The sequence below is a fragment of the Manis pentadactyla genome, chromosome 3 (genome assembly GCF_030020395.1).
Source record: "Manis pentadactyla isolate mManPen7 chromosome 3, mManPen7.hap1, whole genome shotgun sequence".
Lineage (NCBI taxonomy): Eukaryota > Metazoa > Chordata > Mammalia > Pholidota > Manidae > Manis > Manis pentadactyla.
The window spans coordinates 200,910,369-200,931,764 of NC_080021.1; the positions used below are offsets into that span (position 1 = coordinate 200,910,369).

At 36.4% G+C, this 21,396-nt stretch overlaps 1 protein-coding gene across 2 annotated transcripts in view; it reads left to right on the forward strand.

Moving 5' to 3' along the window:
* Positions 1-397: 397 nt before the first annotated feature.
* Positions 398-21,396, forward strand: part of HSDL2 (hydroxysteroid dehydrogenase like 2) — a 60,041-nt gene continuing 39,042 nt past the window's right edge. Inside the window, exons 1-4 of one of the 2 annotated variants that reach the window (XM_036915645.2) lie at positions 398-575; positions 9,085-9,216; positions 10,206-10,304; positions 12,501-12,615. In XM_036915645.2, the coding sequence (XP_036771540.2) occupies positions 554-575; positions 9,085-9,216; positions 10,206-10,304; positions 12,501-12,615 (368 nt within the window). In that variant the 5' untranslated portion in view covers positions 398-553. Of the gene's footprint in view, positions 576-9,052; positions 9,217-10,205; positions 10,305-12,500; positions 12,616-21,396 lie in introns of both variants that reach the window. The other variant, XM_036915644.2, reaches the window with a different exon arrangement.

The following is a 21,396-nucleotide window of genomic DNA, read 5'->3' on the forward strand; positions in this document are numbered from 1 at the left end:
GAGCCTTCGAGGGAGCGCGTGGAGCTGGCCAGGGGCCCAGGTTCAGGCGTGGAGGCAGAGAAGACCTAGCGCCAAAGCATTCCCAAGTTAGAAGCCGCACCCTACCCCTCAAGGTCGCTGGTACCTCATTCAAACGGCCATCCACTGATAAAGGAACGCAGCACGGCGACGAGGAACCCTGCACTGTCTGGGGAAAGGCGTACGCAGTGGCTGACGCGCCCAGTACGCTAGACAATAATGCGCGACCGATTGTCACTAGAGTCAACGCGAGAGCGGCGGGACAGAGTTGTCTCTCATAGCGCTTGCGCAGAGAGCGGTTTTTTTTTTGTTTTTTTTTCCAGGGACCAGGGCGGGGGAGGCGGAAACTAGCGCCGTGCGCCGGTGTGGGTCCCTGCGTGCGCAGGCGCACTCAGCGACCTTCCGCGACACCAAGCGCCCCTTCCCCGCAGGCGTCTGGGCGGGGCCTCGAGGGACGCGGCTGAAAGCGGTGAAGTGGTCAGCTCCTCGCCCTACGCTCCTTGTAGTAGGTGCCGTCATCGACTGTGATCTTCGAATGCCATGTTACCCAACACCGGGTAAGAGGATGGGGGCGCTGCGGGGAGAGACCCTGCCGGGCGGAGAGCGTGGCTCGGTGAGGCTGGAGTGGCTGGCCCGGGTCCTCGGCCCTGGCGGTGGGAGGGTCTTGACGCTCTGCGGCGCGCTCTGGAGCGCTGGTCCGCGCTGGACGCTGTGTTTTCAGAATCTGCCGTAACGCCCGAAAAGTAGTCTAAAGTTGTGTACTTCAGGCTGGCAGCCATATGAACATCTCTTCCACAGCGTAAAGAGTCCAGAGCGGGTTACCCCGCCGCTCCCAGGGTGGCCTCCGCTTGGATTTAGCAGTAGCTGGGTGTCCTACTGAGGACGCGCAGTTCTAGGTGAAAGGTCACTGGAACTTTCGGCATGAGTCTCTCCTTGTTCCGAACCCTTAATTCTGGAATAATTAAATAATGGGGCGTTTTAAAAGTGGTTTTCAAATTAGTAACAAATTAATCTTAAAGTATGGGTATCTTTGGGGAGGGTTTTTTTCCCCACTTAAAATTTTTTACAAATATTCGTCATACACGTGACAAAATTTACTGTCTTAACTATTTTACTGTACAGTGCAGTAGTGTTAAATATTTTCACGTTGATGTGCAATCTCCAGAACTTTTTCAACTTGCAAAACAAATTCTATACCCATTAAACAATTCCCCGTTTCCCCAGTCCCTGGCAACCGCCATTCTTTATTTCTGTAAAGTATGGGTGTTTTAAGCTGAGAACTAAAGCAGTCGCCCTTAAAGCGGTTTTTATCCTCATAGGACATTTGACAATATCTGGGAACATTTTAATTGTCGTAATTGAGGTGGGGCACTCCTGGCATCTTTGGAGTCCAGGATTGCTGGTAAACATTCTGAAATACACAGGATAGCCCCTTCCCAAAAAGAATTCTTTTGTCCAAAATGTCAGTAATGCAAATATTGAGAAATCCTGGTCTAAAGCCGTCTGTGTATCTTTTTCTTTGGTTTACACAATTAGGTTTTTGATTAATCTGACAACTCCTTTTTAAAAAATTTGTTCTGTATGTCATACAAGTTACAAATATTTTTGTTTTTATTGCATCTTGACTTTGATTATACTATTTATCATGCAAAATGTGTTTTTATTGCGTCAGAGTTAACAGCCTTTTAAGGCTTTTGTGTTTTTGTGACAAACCAATAAGGCCATCTTAAACCAAGATTTTTTTTTTAAATTAGTAAGTATTCTAGTATTGTTATGGCCTTGCTTTTTTTCTTCTTTTTATATGGCCTTATTTTTTTTGCACTCACATTTTTCATTTACCTGAGATAAAATACTATTTTGCATACTATTTTGACACAGGAAGTGAGTTAGGAAGCCCACTTGAGTTTGGTTCAGATGGTTTTGCTGTACAGTTGTCCCAGTACCATTGATTATTTATCTTTTCCTATTAAACATTCCACCTCTATCATATACTGAATTTTTGTATGTATAGGGGTCTGTTTCTGGATTTTCTGTTTTATAATTTTAGTCTTCTTTATTCATGCATCAGTACCAAGCTATTTTAATTGCTCTAGTTTAATAAAATGTTAAAATATCTGGAAAAGCTGGTTTCTGCCTCATTTGGATTCTTTTTTTCAGAATTTTCCTGGTTATTCTTGGATGTTTATTTTTCCAAACCATGTTTTATTTTTAGAATAGCACACATACAGTTAAGTGGTTGTTTTTCTTTTTTTAATGGCTAACACAAATTTTAATACATTTACTCTGATATTGAGGCACCAGAGTGGTGTTAAGTAGATTAACTCTGCATTAGTCAGTTTTAGCCGTTACCAGTAGTACTCGGGAATTTGGCATATTCCTTTCTCTCACCTCTTAAGCTCTGGTTAATGCTTTAGAGCTGGAGGGGTTCCTTAGTAGTACAGACCTGGGCTTCAGGTTTAGAGAAGCTGCCTGTATCTTTGCCTTTATTTCTGCTAATGCCTGAGGCTCTGAGTGAGGAGGAAAATGCCCTTTTATTTATGTAGTGGGCATCAATCCAATTAGACCAGAAGCAAAAGGGAAAGGGTTTTTAAAGCAATTGTTGGGACATTTTCATCTCAATACGTATATTTAAAAAAATCACTTTAATTCTGTATGTATACTGCCTTTTGTATAAAAATGAAGGAAAACAGATACATATAAGATGTATTTTATGTATGTGTGTGTATTTGCATAGTTTTGAAAAAAATGTAGGAAGGATACGTCAAGTTAATGAAGCTGGTTACCTATAGGTAAGGGATTAGACTTCTTTGAATATACTTATAAATTTTTGACTTTTAACCCATGTACATGTTTTACAACATCTGTCACCAAAGATGAGGGGAGAGGAAAGATAAACTAAAATGCTATGCTAACATAAACAAAGGAACTTTACTATATATCAAACTTGTCTCATAAACATACAGAAAAAAGAAAATTTTTAACAGGGTAATTTGACTACACTTTAGAGGGATTCTAAAGACTAAAAAGAAGTACAAAGAAGTCTTACACTTTAGTTAGTAAATTTATTATTGGTGGTAGTATTAGTGTAGTAATTCAGATGCGATTGTATCTTATACATATGCCTACCTTTTTTTGGTCTGCTTTCTGAAGAGAACAGATGAGGATCCTTACCTCTTCCCTTTGCCATGGGAGAGAACCTGTTACTAGTCTTTTTCATAACCCCTAACCTTTGCTCCCAGGTCTCTTAATTCTTTTTATTCTAGAAAGGCCTGTCTCTTGTCACCATCCCATTCTTGTAACCAAAACTGCGAGGTTCTGGGATTTCTAATAATTGTGTTTAACCTAAAAATTTTAACGTGTATATAACTTACCGATGTCTAAAGTAAATAAAATTTTATTATTCCTCCAAACAATATAAGGATATAGAAAAGTTAAACTGTAGTCACTCTATTTTTAACATTTGTAACAATTGTAACATATTGCATTGTCTTTAACACACAAATATTTATTGTTCGTTATTACTAATTATTCTTACAATAAACACACTTTTAGATTTGTGTATTTAATTTACCAGTATCTTTTGTTTTTCTTTTTTCCTGCACCTCAGACCTTACATTTTGGAACACTTCTCCTTCCTTTAATAAATAAGGCATGAGAAAGAAAGAAAAAAGTATTTGGATTAGAATGAAACAACACTGTTATTATTTGTAGATGATGTCATTATCTACATAGAAAACCAAATAATGTGTAACTAAATTATTAGATTTAATAAGAGTTTGACAAATTTTCAGGATACAAAAGTCACTGAGGAAAGTTATATTTCTACACACAAGTAAAGTCTGCAAGAAATACAGTATAATAGCAATAAAAATAAAGTTAAAAATCCAGAATATGGGCTATACTACAGGACAAATTATCTATATTCTTAAACAAATAAATGATATAAAGAAAATGGAAGGGGAGGTGTTCACAGATTGAAAGATTTATAAGATATAACAAATAAGTGCAGTGTGAGGTCCTTACAGGATCCTGGCTTGATTAAAGCAACTGTAATAAAGATAGTTATAAAACTGAGTATGGCTAGGAGGTAGATGACATTGAGGAATTAGTGTTAATTTTCTTAGTTGTAATAATGACATTGTTATGTAAAAAGTTAGATGTGTTCTGAAGCATTTATAGGTGAAAATTATATGTCTGAGATGTGCTTTCTGATAATCACTGAAAATTTTGCTAATTATTGAATTGTTAAATGGGAGTTTACTATTTCCTCTATTTTTATTATTTAAAAAAATTCCATAATAAAAATATAAAAATGGTCTTTAAGTGTCTTTGCATTTATTATTGCAAGGGGAAGACTAGTAGTTATACAGTGGAGAAATCTGATAACACCAAGATTGGAGATCCATAATTAATATTACCAGTGAGTACAGATGAACATTCTGTGCTTCCATCATGTGAAATCAATAGCAATACCATGTTCATGGGTTGGAGCACTCGTTATCATTAAGATGTCAGTTCTTCCCAAATTGAATTAAAGACTTAATACAATTTCTATCAAAATCCCAACTGATTTTGCTTGTGCAATTAGGTAAGCTGATTGTAAAATATATGTGGAAAAGAAAAGGCCCGAGTATAGCCAAGAAACTCGTGAAGAACAACAAACTAAAAGTATTTATCTTATCAGTTGCCAAGACTGATAAAGTTATAATTAAGGTAGTTCCATCCGTGTAGACCAATGGAACAGAACAGAGAGCTTAGAAACAGATTTATATGTTTATATAGAGACTCAGTCTATGACAAAACTAGCATTAAAGATCTTTAGGAAAGATGGGCTTTTCAGGCTGGGGCATTTGGGTATCCCTATGGGGAAAAATATAATTGAATTCCTACCTCATTCATACATAAAAATTAATTCTAGGTAGATTAAAGACTAAAACATAAACCATTAAACTTTTGAAAGACAACTTAATACAGTTGTGCATAGGGAGGGATTTCTTAACCTCAAAGCATTGGGCTATGAAGGAAAAGATTCATGAATTCTGCTACTTGAATATAGAGTCTGCTCATTAGAAGATAATATAAAGATAGTGAAAAGGCTAGTCACAGATGAGAAGATATTTGAAATTTATATACAACTTACATACTTATTAGGAAAAAAGCTAACCATGTAGAATGACAAGCAAAACATGTAGAATGACAAGCAAAACAGTAGGAATTACACAGAGGGAAGATAAGTGACTATTAACGTATGAATGTATATTCAACCTCATTAGTAATTCAGGAAATGCAAATTGAAAACTTACATGAGATACCTTTCATATCTGCCAGACTGGCAAAAATTTTATATGTCTGACATGAAGTGTTGGGGTGGTGTAGGGCTATGGGAATTCTCACACTCATACATTGCTGCTGGGAGGAATATTAGCCACTTTATAAAGAGGTTTGGCATTATTTGGGAAAGTTGAGCTTCAGTGTGTGTTTCAGGTGTCTACTGCTAAGTAACAAACTGTTCCAAAACCTAATGGTTTAAAACAGCAATTTATTATTATGCACAGTTCTTTGGGTTGACTGAGTTCAGCTCTACATACTGTAAGTTGAGGTCTCTCATGGCTGCATTTAGTTGGGTCCTTGGCTGGGGCTGAAATTCCTAAATGTCCTCACCTCCATGGCGTCTCTCACATAGCTTCTCATCCTTTGGTAATCTCCCCCGCTTTGAGCATGGCATCTGGCTTCCAAGAGAAAGTGGAAGCTGCCTGCCGTTTTATAGTGGGCTTGGAAATACCAGAGTATCACTTCATCATATTGTTAAAGTTGTAAGGCTAGTCCAGACTGAAGGGGAAGGGGAAAATACATTCCTCCCCTTGATGGAAGGAATGCCAAACTATTTGTGGCCATGTTTAATCAAAAACAATGTCCTGTAATCCAGAAGTTTTACCAGTAGGTTTATGCCCTAGAGAAACTCTTGCACATGTGACTGGGAGAAGTGTACAATAATTTTTTTTAATTTTTTTATTAAGGTATTATTGATATACACTCTTATGAAAGTTTCACATGAAAAAACAATGTGGTTGCTACATTTACCCATCTTATCAAGTCCCCACCCAGACCCCAATGCAGTCACTGTCCATCAGTGCAGCAAGATGTCACAGATTCACTATGTGCCTTCTCTGTGCTACACTGTTTTCCCCGGGACCCCCCCCCACATGCTCCACTGTTCTCCCCGTGATCCCCCCCACACCATGTGTACTAAACATAATACCCCTCAACCCCCTTCTCCCTCCCTCCCCACCTGCCCTCCCACACCCCTCCCCTTTGGTAACCACTATTTCATTCTTGGAGTCTCTGCTGCCATTTTGTTCCTTCAGTTTTGCTTCATTGTTATGCTCCACAAATGAGGGAAATCATTTGGCATTTGTCTTTCTCTGCCTGGCTTATTTCACTGAGCATAATATCCTCCAGCTCCATCCATGTTGTTGCAAATGGTAGGATTTGTTTCTTATGGCTGAATAATATTCCATTGTGTATATGTACCACATCTTTATCCATTCATCTATTGATGCTGATGGACACTTAGGTTGCTTCCATATCTTGGCTATTGTAAAAGTGCTGTGATAAACATAGGGGTGCATATGTCTTTTTGAATCTGAGAAGTTGTATTTTTTGGGTAAATTCCAAGGAGTAGGATTCCTGGGTCAAATGGTATTTCTATTTTTAGATTTTTGAGGAACCTCATATTACTTTACACAATGATTGAACTAGCTTACATTCCCACCAGCAAGAATATTTTTAGTAACATTGTTCATCATAATAATAGAAAAACTGGAAACTCCCAAAAGTCCTAAAAGAGTACAATGAATAATTCGTAGTATGTTCTTATGTGGAATGTATATTAAGTGTTGCTGTTTGTACCAACATGGATAAATATCCACACAGTGTTTTGTGAAAAAGCGAATTACAGAATAACATACTGTATGAATCTATTACATGAAATTCAAAATCAGGCAAAAATCAGTGAATTTTTTAGACCATAGTCAGGCAAGCTTTCTGTAAAAGGCCAGATAGAAAATATTTTAGGCTTTATAGGCAAGAGGTAAAATTAGAGAGATGTTGGTATAAGATGTATGTGTAACATTTGTGGGTATAATGAGAGAAAGCCAATTTCCACAATATTTTTTTATTGGTGTAATTCAAAATGAGTACAATGTTTTTTGTAACAAAATCAATAAAAAATGAAATTATTTTTTGGGGAAAGTGAGTGGATGTACTTCCCTAGGGCTGCTGTAACAGTACCACAGATTGGCTGCAAACATTTATTCCCACAGTTTTGGAGGCTAGAAGTATGAAATGAGGTGTCATAAGGGTCATGCTCCCTCTGACATTCTGGGTAGAATTCCTCCTTGCCCCTCCTAGCTTCCGGTGATAGCCAGCTGTCCTTGGTGTTCATTTGCAGTCTCCTCACTCTGCCTCTGTCACTGTATGGTATTCTCCCTAGACACCAGCCCATCCTACTCCCACAGGACCTCATTTTAATGAATTACATCTGGAACAACCCTGTTTCCAAAGGAGGTCACATTCTGAGGTACTGGAGGTTAGGACTTGAACATACCCTTTCGGTACATACAATTCAATCCACAACAGGGAGATAATGTTTTGCTTAATTGGGGTTCAAAATTAGTATTCCCTATCATCAAGTTGATGATATCAATGTTCATCTGTAAAAAAACATTTTTAGCTCTAGGACTATACACAAATGGGGAGGGTCAGATACAGTTACTGGCTTAGACATGGTTATGTAGGTATTAGGAATAGTAAAATAAGGGACTGAGTAGTAGTAATTAATGCAGTTGTTTCTTTGTGGGGTGAAGGAAGAAGGAGAAGAACAGTTAGTGACTAGACAGGTGGCTTCTGGGGTGTTGGTAATTTTCTATTTCTTGGTGTTCACCTTATTTTGTTTTTCATACACATGGGTTTATGTACTTTTTGTACATTTGTATATTTCACTAAAATAGTTCCTCTTTGTTCCCTACTCCTTTCTTACTAAACCAGTTATTCCTTATTTTGAAGTCTCCCACTTTGACTTCCCATCTCTTCTGGAGTGTAATCCTCCAGAGCTGGGCAACAGTCTTATATTCTTTTGTTAACAAGCCTGCTTATCTATTACCCCTGTCTCTGGTTACTTTTCCCTTTTCTCTTTGTCATTGTTACTTTTGCTGTAGTCTCTTCATCATCCTTAGACAAGGTTTTTTTTTTTGCCTTTAGAAAGTAAACAAGAAAGTGGGTTTCCCTCCTTGTTAACTGGCTTTATTTTAGATGTTTGCTTCTCACCTAACAGCTGAGTAAGTAGAAAGCTTAAAGTGGATGGATAGAAAGAATTAATGGGCACTGAGAACTTTCCTCAGTACATCTGGATCAGAGAATCTTTTGATCAATACCCCAATCTCTTAGGCAGCCTTCTAGGTTTGTTTATTTAACAGTTTTATTGAGATGTAGTAATTCACACACCACACATCACACACTTCACCCTTTACACTGTACAATTCAGTGGCTTTTAGTATAATCAGAGTTGTGCAGTCATCACAACCAATGATGAGTATCCTTTAAACAATTATTTGCTTTTAGATAATTTATTTTAAGTGGTATGCAGTCATTGTAGAAAATTTGAAAAATCCTGGAGAGAATGATAAAATGTATTTATAATCCCACCACTTCCAAATAAGATTTGATATTTCTTAAGAAAAAGAATGCATGTTTAAGTAGCTTATTAATTCCTTATTTCTCTTTAAGATGGGCTTATTATTTGAGTAGATTTTGTTTGCCAGATCACAGTAAGACTGGCCAACTGCGTTGTAATAAATAATTTATAACATTGTTCACGGAGAGTACAGTTGAGTTATTAGTATCAGATGGGGAGGGAGGAGGGTTTAGAAAAAGTTTCACAGGGGAGGAAACATATATTATGAAATATGCATAAGTCCCTGATACTGGCAAATAAAACATGGAAGTTTCTAATAAGGTCACGTTTGTTCTGTCGTAGGAAGCTAGCAGGATGTACAATTTTTATCACAGGTGCAACTCGTGGCATTGGCAAAGCTATTGCATTGAAAGCAGCAAAGGATGGAGCAAATATTGTCATTGCTGCAAAGACCACCCACGCACACCCTAAACTTCCAGGCACTATTTATACGGCTGCTGAAGAAAGTAAGTGTGACAATGCCATTTCATGGAAGTTCCTTTCTCTGGTTTCATTACATAGAAAATTTGCTGGAGAGTTTAATGATGGTTATTTGAAAGCTCCCTTAAAAATAATTTTATCTGGCTAAAGAAGTATTTTATCACGTTAGAGCAGTGCTTTGGAACCAGTTTTCTCCCCCCAGCACTTTTGAGTGATAGGAGAGACTCCCATTAAAAATCATGTCCAATGAGGGCAATGGTCTTTGGATTTGAGTGGAGAATGGGGGCATAGATGTGGTGGGGAGAGAATCTAAGAAGTGGATGAGGCGAACACTTTGGAAAAGCTCTCTGTGTCATTTATTCTCTGCACCATTCACAAGTCACTATTTAATACTGTCAATTCACAAATGATTATCGAGTGCTTGTATTCAAGGCATTGAGCTAGGCACAGTACTAGGAGGAAGGGCTTCAAAATTCAACTTCAGTTGATACTGCTAGTTTTGTTAGTTATGTAAATAGCACTGTGGTTATGTTAAGGGAATACATAGGAAATATTTATGAGTGAAATGATGCCTGGGATTTGTTTTAAAATACACCAGCAAAGAACAAAATGATAATGGGAGTAGATAAACAACTGGCAAAACATTAACAATTGTTGAAGATAGGTGATTTCATAGTAGTTCATTATACTACTCTTTATACTTTTGTATATTTTTTTGAGTATTTCCATAATAAGGGTATTTTTAATTACCTCCTTTTTTTTGCTTTTCAATATAATTTTATGTTTAATTACCTTCCTTTATTTTTGTTTTTTAATAGAGTTGGCCTAGTTAGTCTGAAGCTGGATATGGGTTAGTCAATCTATTTTAATGCAGGGTGGACTCAGTAGTAGTTACAAGACATTGTTATTTATACTGATTTTCTGAAAAAAAGGTACCTATTTCTTTTGACTCTTAAATCAGAATGAAAGGTTTGATATTTGAATGCTTTAATACTTTTTTTGTTTATCCTTTTAGTCGAAGCAGCTGGAGGAAAAGCCTTGCCATGTGTTGTTGATGTGAGAGATGAACAGCAAATCAGTAATGCAGTGGAGAAAGCAGTCAAGAAATTTGGAGGTAGTGCCTTAATTCTCAGATAATTGTTGAATATTGGTTAAATATAGGTGTAACTGTAATTTTAATTTAAATTCTTTTCTGAATCTTTGACTTAAAACCAGAAATGAATATTTGCTCATATAGAAATGTAGCTTAAAATCATCTGATGACTTTTTAAAAATTGTTTAAAATTATTTCGAATAATATTAACAAATCTATCATCCAATATTAAGTTAGGACCTTGACAGTAACATACATCTAACCAACTAGTTCCCTAGATCCCATCCTCTTGACTCTTCTCAATTAATGTAACTATCACTTGATGACTTTGGATCAAGTGATATTTATTAGATAAAGTGCAGATAGCTTAGTGGCATTATGATCTCAACAGACTTTTTTTGATTCCATCTTCTATACTCCAGTGTAAACTCCCTACTCCTCCCAAAATTGTTTACTTCTATATCTTACCTTGAAGTTTTTGCCTCTTAACTTTTTCTCTTCCTGAGGCTCCTCCCCTGCCCACCTCTCCACCTCCAATCCTTCCTGAAATGCTCCCTTCTCCACCTTTGAAATCTCACCTCTCTGTGCTTAAATCTTATCTCCTTCATGCTCTGACCATGCAGACTCATCAAAAATGTATTTTTCTTTCTCTGAATTCCTAAAACATTCCTTTAATCCTTATTTTGTGTGTTGGATCTTAGAATTTTTTCTTGCTCCCCAGTTAGTTCATAAGCACCTAGAAGGCTGGTTTTGGGGGTTGAATTAAGACTTTGATGGTATTACAGCAAGGCACCTAGCATGTCCAAATCCTGCCCAAACTATTACCCCTCTTCCCCTCCCGTAATATTCCAGAGACTGTATGTACATGCGAAAGATATTGGCCAAAGGGAAACAAAGTAATGCTTTATTGTTAACATGGCTCTTCCTTGTAACCTCCTATACAGAGCACTGTGCTAAGTGGATTGGAGCACAGAGCTTTAGCTCAAGTGGAGCCTCTTCTTTTAAATTTCCAAGTCAAACCCCTACCTGGCAAAGTAATATGAATGCCTATGTGAAAAGAGGGGAGAGAATGAAAATTGTGGGTTTTTTGTTTGTTTTTGTTTTTTTTACTGATAAGGCCACAAATGTGGAAGAGAAAGGAAAAGAACCCACATTCATCTGCAGGGCTTTTTATCTAAAATAACTTCACCTGCTTGTAAAAGTGGCCAATTACTGCCAATTAGGATTTTTCCTGATTAGTTTACGCATTCATTTTTTTTTTTAGGGGGGAATTAAGGGAGAAGTTAAATGGGGGTAGGCTGGAGCTTTTCTTTATCCAATTTTAGTTCATTCTGTTGATCCACTGTGTGTACTAACCAAGGTTGTGTTTATCCTTCTCAGAGAATGGGATGATCAGAATATCGGGGGAGAGCTGCTACCACCTTTGGGAACTTTCTTGATCTTTATTTCTGTCCTATAATTCTACTAGAGAATATCAACAATTCAGCTATTGCCTAATACTGTCCCAAGAAACCTTTGAAATGGAGACATTAGTTAAATGTACTTAAAGCCATAATACACAGGCCCAGAATTTACCCGTATTTAACTTCCCATCTTGAATGCTAGCTGTTGTCCAACCTGGTTCACTAGAAAGAGTTATATGTTATGTACTACGTGAGCACACAGCTCAGTGATTCATGCCAGTGTCAAAATGTGAAGCCCCTCTGCTTGCCAGGATTGGGCTCCTACAGAGAAATTAAAGTCTCACAAATTAATTTATTCTTCTTTCGTTGCCACAGAGAACTTCAAGACCCAAGTTGAAGTCTCTTCTTTGAAAAATTAAAGCCCAGAAATGTCTTCTCCAATTTTGTTACTCTCTTTTGTCCCATCCAAAAAAGTTTCATGGTCTGGATTTCTTTCTTAGCCACTGTAGCTTAGGTTGTCTTCCATTGGACCTGGTATTGTTCCTTCAGCATCTTCAACCTATAGTGTGATCTTTTCTAGTAGTAGGCAGAGAAGAAGGAAGGAACAAAAAAAGGAAATCTTGGATTTCTTTTCTTCAGATGCTAGTTCATTCATATTACTGATCTGGCATTGGTACATTGATCAGTCATATAGTTTATAAAAGTACTATTTGTGAACTAACTTAGGGTTCAACTATATAGAGTAAATGCTTTTTATTTATTTTTGTTGTAAAGTTCAAATTACATTAATAGGAAGTTGATTATTTGAAAACAGGAATTGATATTTTGGTGAATAATGCCAGTGCCATTAGCTTGACCAACACATTGGAAACACCTACGAAGCGAATGGATTTGATGATGAATATCAATACCAGAGGCACCTACCTTACGTAAGTTAGAGCTGTGGTGGGGAGCATTGCAGTGTTTTCTCAGAAAACTAGTTGTAAACAGATTTGAACCAGATTAGCAATACAGTTTAAAATCTAGTCAATCCTTATAAAGGCCTAAAAGTGCTCCAAGTCAGTAGATACGATTTTAAATAAATAAGTTTATTTAGAGCTCCTTTTCTCTGTGAATCTAATAAACGCTAAAGTGTAGCTCAAGCATTTTTAAGCATTTGCAGGAATAAGTACATATTTGCATATCAAGTCTTCTGATTACTCAAGCCAGTAATAGTCTCTTCTTCCTCTGCAAAACGGTTGGTTTTAGTTATATAAATAACAGGAAGCTCATTATGAACCACATTTTAATGTAACTGACAAAAGGCTAGTGCTATCTTGGGCAACATCAGGGGAAATACAGAATATAGAATGAAAGCAGATGTAGTCCTGATCTGTTCAGGATGGATCGGTCTGTGCTTTTGTTTGTACATTTGCTTATCTATTTATTTACACTCAGGGTTTACCATTTTTCATGTGGATGTGGGATAGATCAACATAAAACTGCTTGTCTGTTTTATATGTATCATATGTATACATAGAACAGGCTGTTAGGACCTTGGGCCTTGGAGTCGGACTCTTTTCGGTAGCATTCAAATCCTACACCTTACTCTTCATGACTTGATATCTTATGACCTTATACATATAACTTAACCTCTTATAGATTCCATTTCTTCATTTGTAAAATGGGGATGATGAATTATGTCATAGGATTGATCATGAGAGTTAAATGTAAAATTTGTTTTTAGTCCTGAACTTTGCCCTCAGATGTATTTTGTTGGGTCTGCAAAACTTGACCCTGACAGTGTTAAAAACATTTTGTTTTTATTAGTTACTTACATTCAGAATTTCATTAGTTGTCCACATGAAAAATATCAGAAGATTGACACAAAAACCCAGGTTTCTGGCTTTTCCTGAAACATTGGAAAAATTGAGCCATGTAGAGACAGCATTCTCACATGGCAACAGTTAACTGCTATAGCTAAGGGCAGGCATCATTAGATGGGGCATGAGCTCCATTGTCTTCTCTGGTAAGGACAGGTGAAAAGTTGCCATTTATCACTGTGTTTACACTTTTGGTTTTCTTATATTAAAGAGGAAAGTAAAACATTTCTAATGCTCATGTCTCTATCTAAAAATGAGACGTGTGCCATGAGGGCCATATATTCAAGTAAAATGAGTGACAGCTTGCTGCTTTGTCAATCTTTGGCATATTTCCATAAAATCAGTATGTGAGGTGTGTCTCTACTAAATGGAAACCACAGTGAATAAAACCACAGTAAGAACTTTGGCAAGCATATAGAAAAGATTGTGATAAAAAACTTAATAAACTAGAAAAAGGACTAATATTTCAATAGGCTTTAGGTTTATTTTCAAATAAAATAAGCAATGCTGCTATGTGATGCAGTTACACGTTACATGAAGAAATTATCATGGAGAATATAGCCAATGATCCTGTAACATCTCCCTATGTTGACAGATAGTAACTGCACTAGTTAGGGGGAGGATTTAAAAATATGGGTAACTGTTGAACCAAGTGTCATATACTTGAAACTAATATAATATTGTATATCAATTGTACTTCAATTTTTAAAAATTAAATGAAGTTCTTCTCTTATAAAGATAAGAAAAAATTATCTGGGTATTACAGTCTTTTACAGTGAAATAATTTTGATCAAATGTAAAGAGTTATTTAAACAAGTATTTAAAAATGTAAACCTAACAAGGAATAGTGCTGAGCATGTTGAATTAAGGTGTAACAGGGCATGATATGTGAAAAAGTTAAATCATTTGTGCTGCTTTCTGCTATAGATGATGAAGCCACAGATATAAATAGTCGACCCTCCTAGTTATATTTATTTATGGTGTCAGGAGAATTTTGATGTGATTAAAACATTTTTAGGCTGGGAACCTATGATACAAGCATCAGAATATGATGTAAGTATTGAGAAATGTCCTATGAAGTGTAATGGAAATTTGTCAAAATTAGTAATCATAACTATAGGCAGTGTTGCTGTGATGGTCAGTGTTAATTTTAAACTTATTAAAATCTAAACTAATGTAGAAATATTTCACAGAGGTGTAGAGATTTTGTCATTATACTGTTCACTAGAAATTGCTCTTGTTGAAAAGTTTAAAATGGACAATGTTATGAATTCTAAGACTAAATACATTTCTGTGGTTTCGACCACAGACAGTTAAGCGCTTTACTCATATTGAATGCAGATATGATCATTGGCTCTGTGACAAGATTGTATGGCCATAGTGTATTGTTGAAGAGATTTTGTTTCTAATTTGAAAGAAATCAACTCTCTGTCATCCAAGAGAAAATTCCCAACTCTGTTCCCAAACAAAGGTTGGATCCCAGACTTGGCTTTTTAGCTGACATATGACTTACGTAAATGTATAATGCTCATTCTTTTTTTAATTATTATTATTACTTTTTTTATTTTGTACAATTACATGAGCAACAATATGGTTACTAGACTCCCCCCATTATCAAGTCCCCACCACATACCCATCTATGTCCATCAGCACAGTAAGATGCTATAGAATCACTACTTGTCTTCTCTGTGTAATACTGCCTTCCCCGTGACACCCCCCCACATTATGTATGATAATGCTCATTCTTATTCCTTGTGAAATTATGTCTTTGGAAAACACATTTGGCAAGAATAGCCGCCTTTTTTCTATACCGAGGTTATTTCCCGAAAATGAAAGCAATAGCCTCAACTACATTGCTTTAATTGTAGGTTTGAAGATTCTATTAAAAACAAAACAAAACAGCCTGAGAGATTAAAGATGGCAGTGTGAGAGGTGAGACAGAGGCTTCCTCCTAAAACCACATATAATACGAAAATATAATTAATACAACTAATCCTGAAAGCAGCCAGAGAGAGAAATAAGATCACATACAAAGGAAAGCCCATCAGGCTAACATCAGACTTCTTAGCAGAAACATTACAGGCTAGAAGGGAATGGCATGATGTATTTATTAATGCAATGAAACAGAAGGGCCTGGAACCAAGATTACTTTATCTGGCAACATTATCATTTAAATTTGAAGGAGGGATTAAACAATTTACAGATAAGCAAAAGCTGAGAGAATTTACCTCCCACAAACCATCTCTACAGTGTATTTTGGAGGGACTGCTATAGATGGAAGTGTTTCAAAGGTTTAAGAGCTGTCACCAGAGGTAATAAAACCACAGTAAAGAAAGTAGAACAGCTAATTACTAAGCAAATGCAAAATTAAATTAACTATCCCCAAAGTCAATCAAGGGATAGACAAAGAGTACAGAATATGATAACTAATATATAAAGAATGGAGGAGGAAGAAAAAGGAGGAGAAAAAGAAAAGAGCCCTTAGATTGTGTTTGTAATAGCATATTAAGTGAGTTAAGTTAGACTCTAAGATAGTAAAGTAGTTAACCTCGAACCTTTGGTAACCATGAATCTAAAGTCTGCAATGGCAATATGTACATACCTATCAATAATCACCCTAAATGTAAATGGACTGAATGCGCCAATCAAAAGACATAGAGTCACTGAATGGATAAGAAAATAAGACCCATCTATATGCTGCCTACAAGAGACTCACTTTAAACCCAAAGACATACACAGACTAAAAGTGAAGGGATGGAAAAAGATATTTCATGCAACTAATAGAAAAAAGCAGGAGTTGTAGTACTTGTATCAGACAAAATAGACTTCAAAACAAAGAAAGTCACAAGAGACAAAGAAGGACATTATATAATGAGAAAGGGGTCAATCCAACAAGAAGATATAACCATTATGAATATCTATGCTCCCAACACAGCAGTACCTACATATGTGAAACAAATACTAACTGAATTAGAAGGGGAAATAGAATGCAATGCATTCATTCTAGGAGACTTCAACACTCCACTCACTCTGAAGGACAGATCAACCAGACAGAAAATAAGTAAGGACACAGAGGCACTGAACAACACATTAGAACAGAAGGACCTAACAGACATCTACAGAACTCTACACCCAAAAGCAGCAGAATACACATTCTTCTCAAGTGCACATGGAACATTTTCAAGAATAGATTATATACTAGGCCACAAAAAGAGCCTCAGCAAATTGAAAAAGATTGAAATTGTACCAACCAGTTTCTCAGACCACAAAGGTATGAAACTAGAAATAAATTATGCAAAGAAAATGAAAAGTCCCACAAACACATGGAGGTTTCATGACATGCTCCTAAATAACAAATGGCTCAATGACCAAATAAAAACAGAGATCAAGCAATATATGGAGACAAATGACAGCAATAATTCAACAATGCAAAATCTGTGGAACGCAGTCAAAGCTGTGCTAAGAGGAAAATATATTGCAATACTGGCCTACCTCAGGAAAGAAGAACAATCCCATATAAGTAGTCTAAACTCACAATTAATGGAACTAGAAAAAGAAGAAGAAATGAGGCCCAAAGTCAGTAGAAGGAGGGACATGATAAAGATTAGAGCAGAAATAAATAAAATTAAGAAGAATAAACCAGCAGAAAGAATCAAGGAAAACAATAGTTGGTTCTTTGAGAAAATAAACAAAATAGATAGCCCCCTAGCCAGTCTTATCAAGAAAAAAAGTTTACACACATAAACAGACTCAGAAATGAGAAAGGCAAAATCATGACAGACACCACAGAAATACAAAGAATTATTAGAGATTACTATGAAAATTATATGTTAACAAACTGGATAACCTAGAAGAAATGGACAACTTTCTAGAAAAATACCACCTTCCAAGGCTGATGAAGGAAGAAATAGAAAATCTGAACAGGCCAATTACCAGCAATGAAATCGAACTGGTAACCAAAAAACTACCTAAGAACAAAACTGGACCAGATGGCTTCACTGCTGAATTTTATCAAACACTTAGTGAAGACCTAATAACCATTCTCCTTAAAGTTTTCCAAAAAATAGAAGAGGAGGGAATACTTCCAAACTTATTGTGTGAGGCCAGCATCACTCTAATACAAAAACCAGGCAAAGACACCACAAAAAAGAAAATTACAGACCAATATCCCTGATGAACATAGATGCAAAAATACTCAACAAAATGTTAGCAAACCTAATTCAAAAATACATCAAAAAGATCATCCATCATGATGAAGTAGGATTTATTCCAGGGATGCAAGGATGGTACCACATTTGAAAATCCATCAACATCATCCTCCACATCAACAAAAAGGACAAAACCACATGATCATCTCCATAGATGCTGAAAAAGCATTTGACAAAATTCAACATCCATTCATGATAAAAACTCTCAACAAAATGAGTACAGAGGGCAAGTACCTCAACATAATAAAGGCCATATATGACAAACCCACAGCCAACATTATACTTAACAGCGAGAAGCTGAAAGCTTTTCCTTTAAGATCGGGAACAAGGCAGGGATGCCCACTCTCCCCACTTCTGTTTAACATAGTACTGGAGGTCCTAGCCATGGCAATCAGACAACACAAGGAAATAAAGGGCATCCAGATTAGCAAGGAAGAAGTTAAACTGTCCCTGTTTGCAGATGACATGATATTGTACATCAAAAACCCTAAAGAATCCACTCCAAAACTACTAGATCTAGTATCTGAATTCAGCAAAGTTGCAGGATACAAAATTAATACACAGAAATCTGTGGCATTCCTATACACTAACAATGAGCTAGCAGAGAGAGAAATCAGGAAAACAATTCCATTCACAATTGCATCAAAAAGAATAAAATACCTGGGAATAAACCTAAGCAAGGAAGTGAAAGATCAATACTCTGAAAACTATAAGACACTGATGAGAGAAATTAAAGAAGATACCAATAAATGGAAACATATCCAGTGCTCATGGATAGGAAGAATTAATATTGTCAAAATGGCCATTGTGCCTAAAGCAATCTATAGATTCAATGCAATTCCTATCAAAATACCAACAGCATTCTTCAACAAACTAGAGCAAATCATTCTAAAATTCATATGGAACCACAAAAGACCCCGAATGGCCAAAGCAATCCTGGGAAGGAAGAATAAAGCATGGGGAATTACGCTCCCCAACTTCAAGCTCTACTACAAAGCTACAGTAATCAAGACAATTTGGTATTGGCACAAGAACAGACCCATAGACCAATGGAACAGACTAGAGAGCCCAGATATAAACCCAAGCATATATGGTCAATTCATATATGATAAAGGAGCCATGGACATACAATGGAGAAATGACAGCCTGAAGAACAACTGCTGTTGGCAAAACTGAACAGCTACGTGTAAGAGAATGAAACTGGATTATTGTCTAACCCCATACACAAAAGTAAATTCAAAATGGATCAAAGACCTGAATGTAAGTCATGAAACCATAAAACTCTTAGAAGAAAACATAGGCAAAAATCTCTTAAATATAAACATGAGCAACTTTTTCCTGGATGCATCTCCTGGGGCAAGGGAAACAAAATCGTAAATGAACAAATGGGACTACATCATGCTAAAAAGCTTCTGTACAGCAAAGGACACCATCAGCATAACAAAAAGGCACCATACAGTATGGGAGAATATATTTTTTTATGATATACCTGACAAGGGGTTAATATCCAAAATATATAAAGAACTCACACACCTCAACAACCAAAAAGCAAGTAACCCTATTAAAAAATGGGCGGAGGATATGAACAGACACTTCTCCAAAGAAGAAATTCAGATGGCCAACAAGCACATGAAAAGATGCTCCACACTGCTAATTATTAGGGAAATGCAAGTTAAAATGACAATGAGATACCACCTCACACCAATTAGGATGGCCAACATAGAAAAGACTAGGGACAACAAATGCTGGCGAGGATGGGGAGAAAGGGGAACTCTCCTACACTGCTGGTGGGAATGTAAACTAGTTCAGTCATTGTGGAAAGCAATATGGAGGTTCCTCAAAAAACTCAAAATAGAAATACCATTTGACTCAGAAATTCCACTCCTAGGAATTTACCCTAAGAATGCAGGAGCCCAATTTGAAAAAAGATATATGCACCCCTATATTTATTGCAGCACTATTTACAATTGCCAAGAAATGGAAGTAACCTAAGTGTCCATCAGTAGATGAATGGATAAATAAGATTTGGTACATATACAGAATGGAATATTATTCAGCCATAAGAAGAAAATAAATTCTACCATTTGCAACAACATGGATGGAACCAGAAGGTATTATATGCTCAGTGAAATAAGCCAGGCAGAGAAAGACAAGTACCAAATGATTTCACTCATCTGTGGGGCATAAGAACAAAGCAAAAACTGCAGGAACAAAGCAGCAGCAGAATCACAGAACCCAAGAATGGACTAACAGTTACCAAAGGGAAAGGGTCTGGGGAAGGTGGGAGGGAAGGGCGGGATAAGGGAATAAGGGGCATTACAATTAGCACACACAGCATAGCGGGGGGCACAGGGAAGGCAGAATAGCATAGAGAAGACAAGTAGTGACTCTATAGCATCTTACTATGCTGATGGACAATGATTATAATGGGGTATGTGGTGGGTTCTTGATAATGGGGGAATCTAGTAACCACAATGTTGCACATGTGATTGTATATTAATGATACCAAAAAAAAGGCAATAAATGGCACGTAATAAGTTTTCAATAAACAACTCTTTTATGTGGGAGATATTAGCATCTAATTGTGGTGCTGAGTTTTCAATATAATATATATGATAGGGCATGTTGCTGTGAAAAATTCACCCAATTTAGGATTAGTAATGCCAAGGGCCAGGTGGGCAAAGTGCAGGTGGAATAGTTTGGTATAATAGATCAAAAGAGAAGTTCATGTTTATAATGTAAATGAAATGAGATTTTCTTTTGAGTTTAAAATATGGTCTTACTGCATGGAGTAGATTTGTTTTATTTATTGGTGCTTTAAGGTGAAGTTTCACTGCTTTAATGAATATCAACTGGAATATTATTCATCCCTCCTTACCTCACCCTCCTAAAAGTGGAGCACCTTTGGAAAGGAAAAACAATATATATAAAGATCTTTTAATGGTATTGATTAAATTTGGCTTATAAAGTTGAAAAGATGTTGCACGTGGTAACATGAATATTGTGCATTTGGCAATAAAAACTGACTTGAAAGAAGAATGTACTAGTTCAAAGTCCTAAAGAATTTTAATATGAAAACTAAAAGCTGTAAATTATTAAGCTATAACCTGTTATTAAGCAATAATCTGATATTGGTTAATAATTAAACGTTTTAAGATATTGCACCTGAGTCCTTTGTAAAATGAATTGCCTACCTTTATGAACAGTTCACATACCCATAAAAAACAAGTATTACTCCCAAAGGAATATTGCATTACATATTGGTACAAATTAAATTTGGTGTATTGGAAGGTATGTTATTAAATTACAGTTCCCATGTAGAAGGAATACCACACCTACTAAGTTGAAATAAATCAGCATATATGATACTAATAATAGCAGTTGTTTATTTCATGTTCAGTATATTTACTGTTCTAAGTATCTCATATCTATCATCTCATTTTAATTTCTTGGTCAATCCTAGATTGGTTGTAGCAGGTATTACCAACATTGACAAATAAGGAAACTGAGAATTCTATATTTTGCCTAAGATCACACAATGAAGGAGCAGGGGGAGGATTTGAACCCAAGTCTGTCTGACTTGAACACCTGTGTGTCTTTACCAGTGCTGGCAGTGCTGGCTGACAAGGACATTAACTGT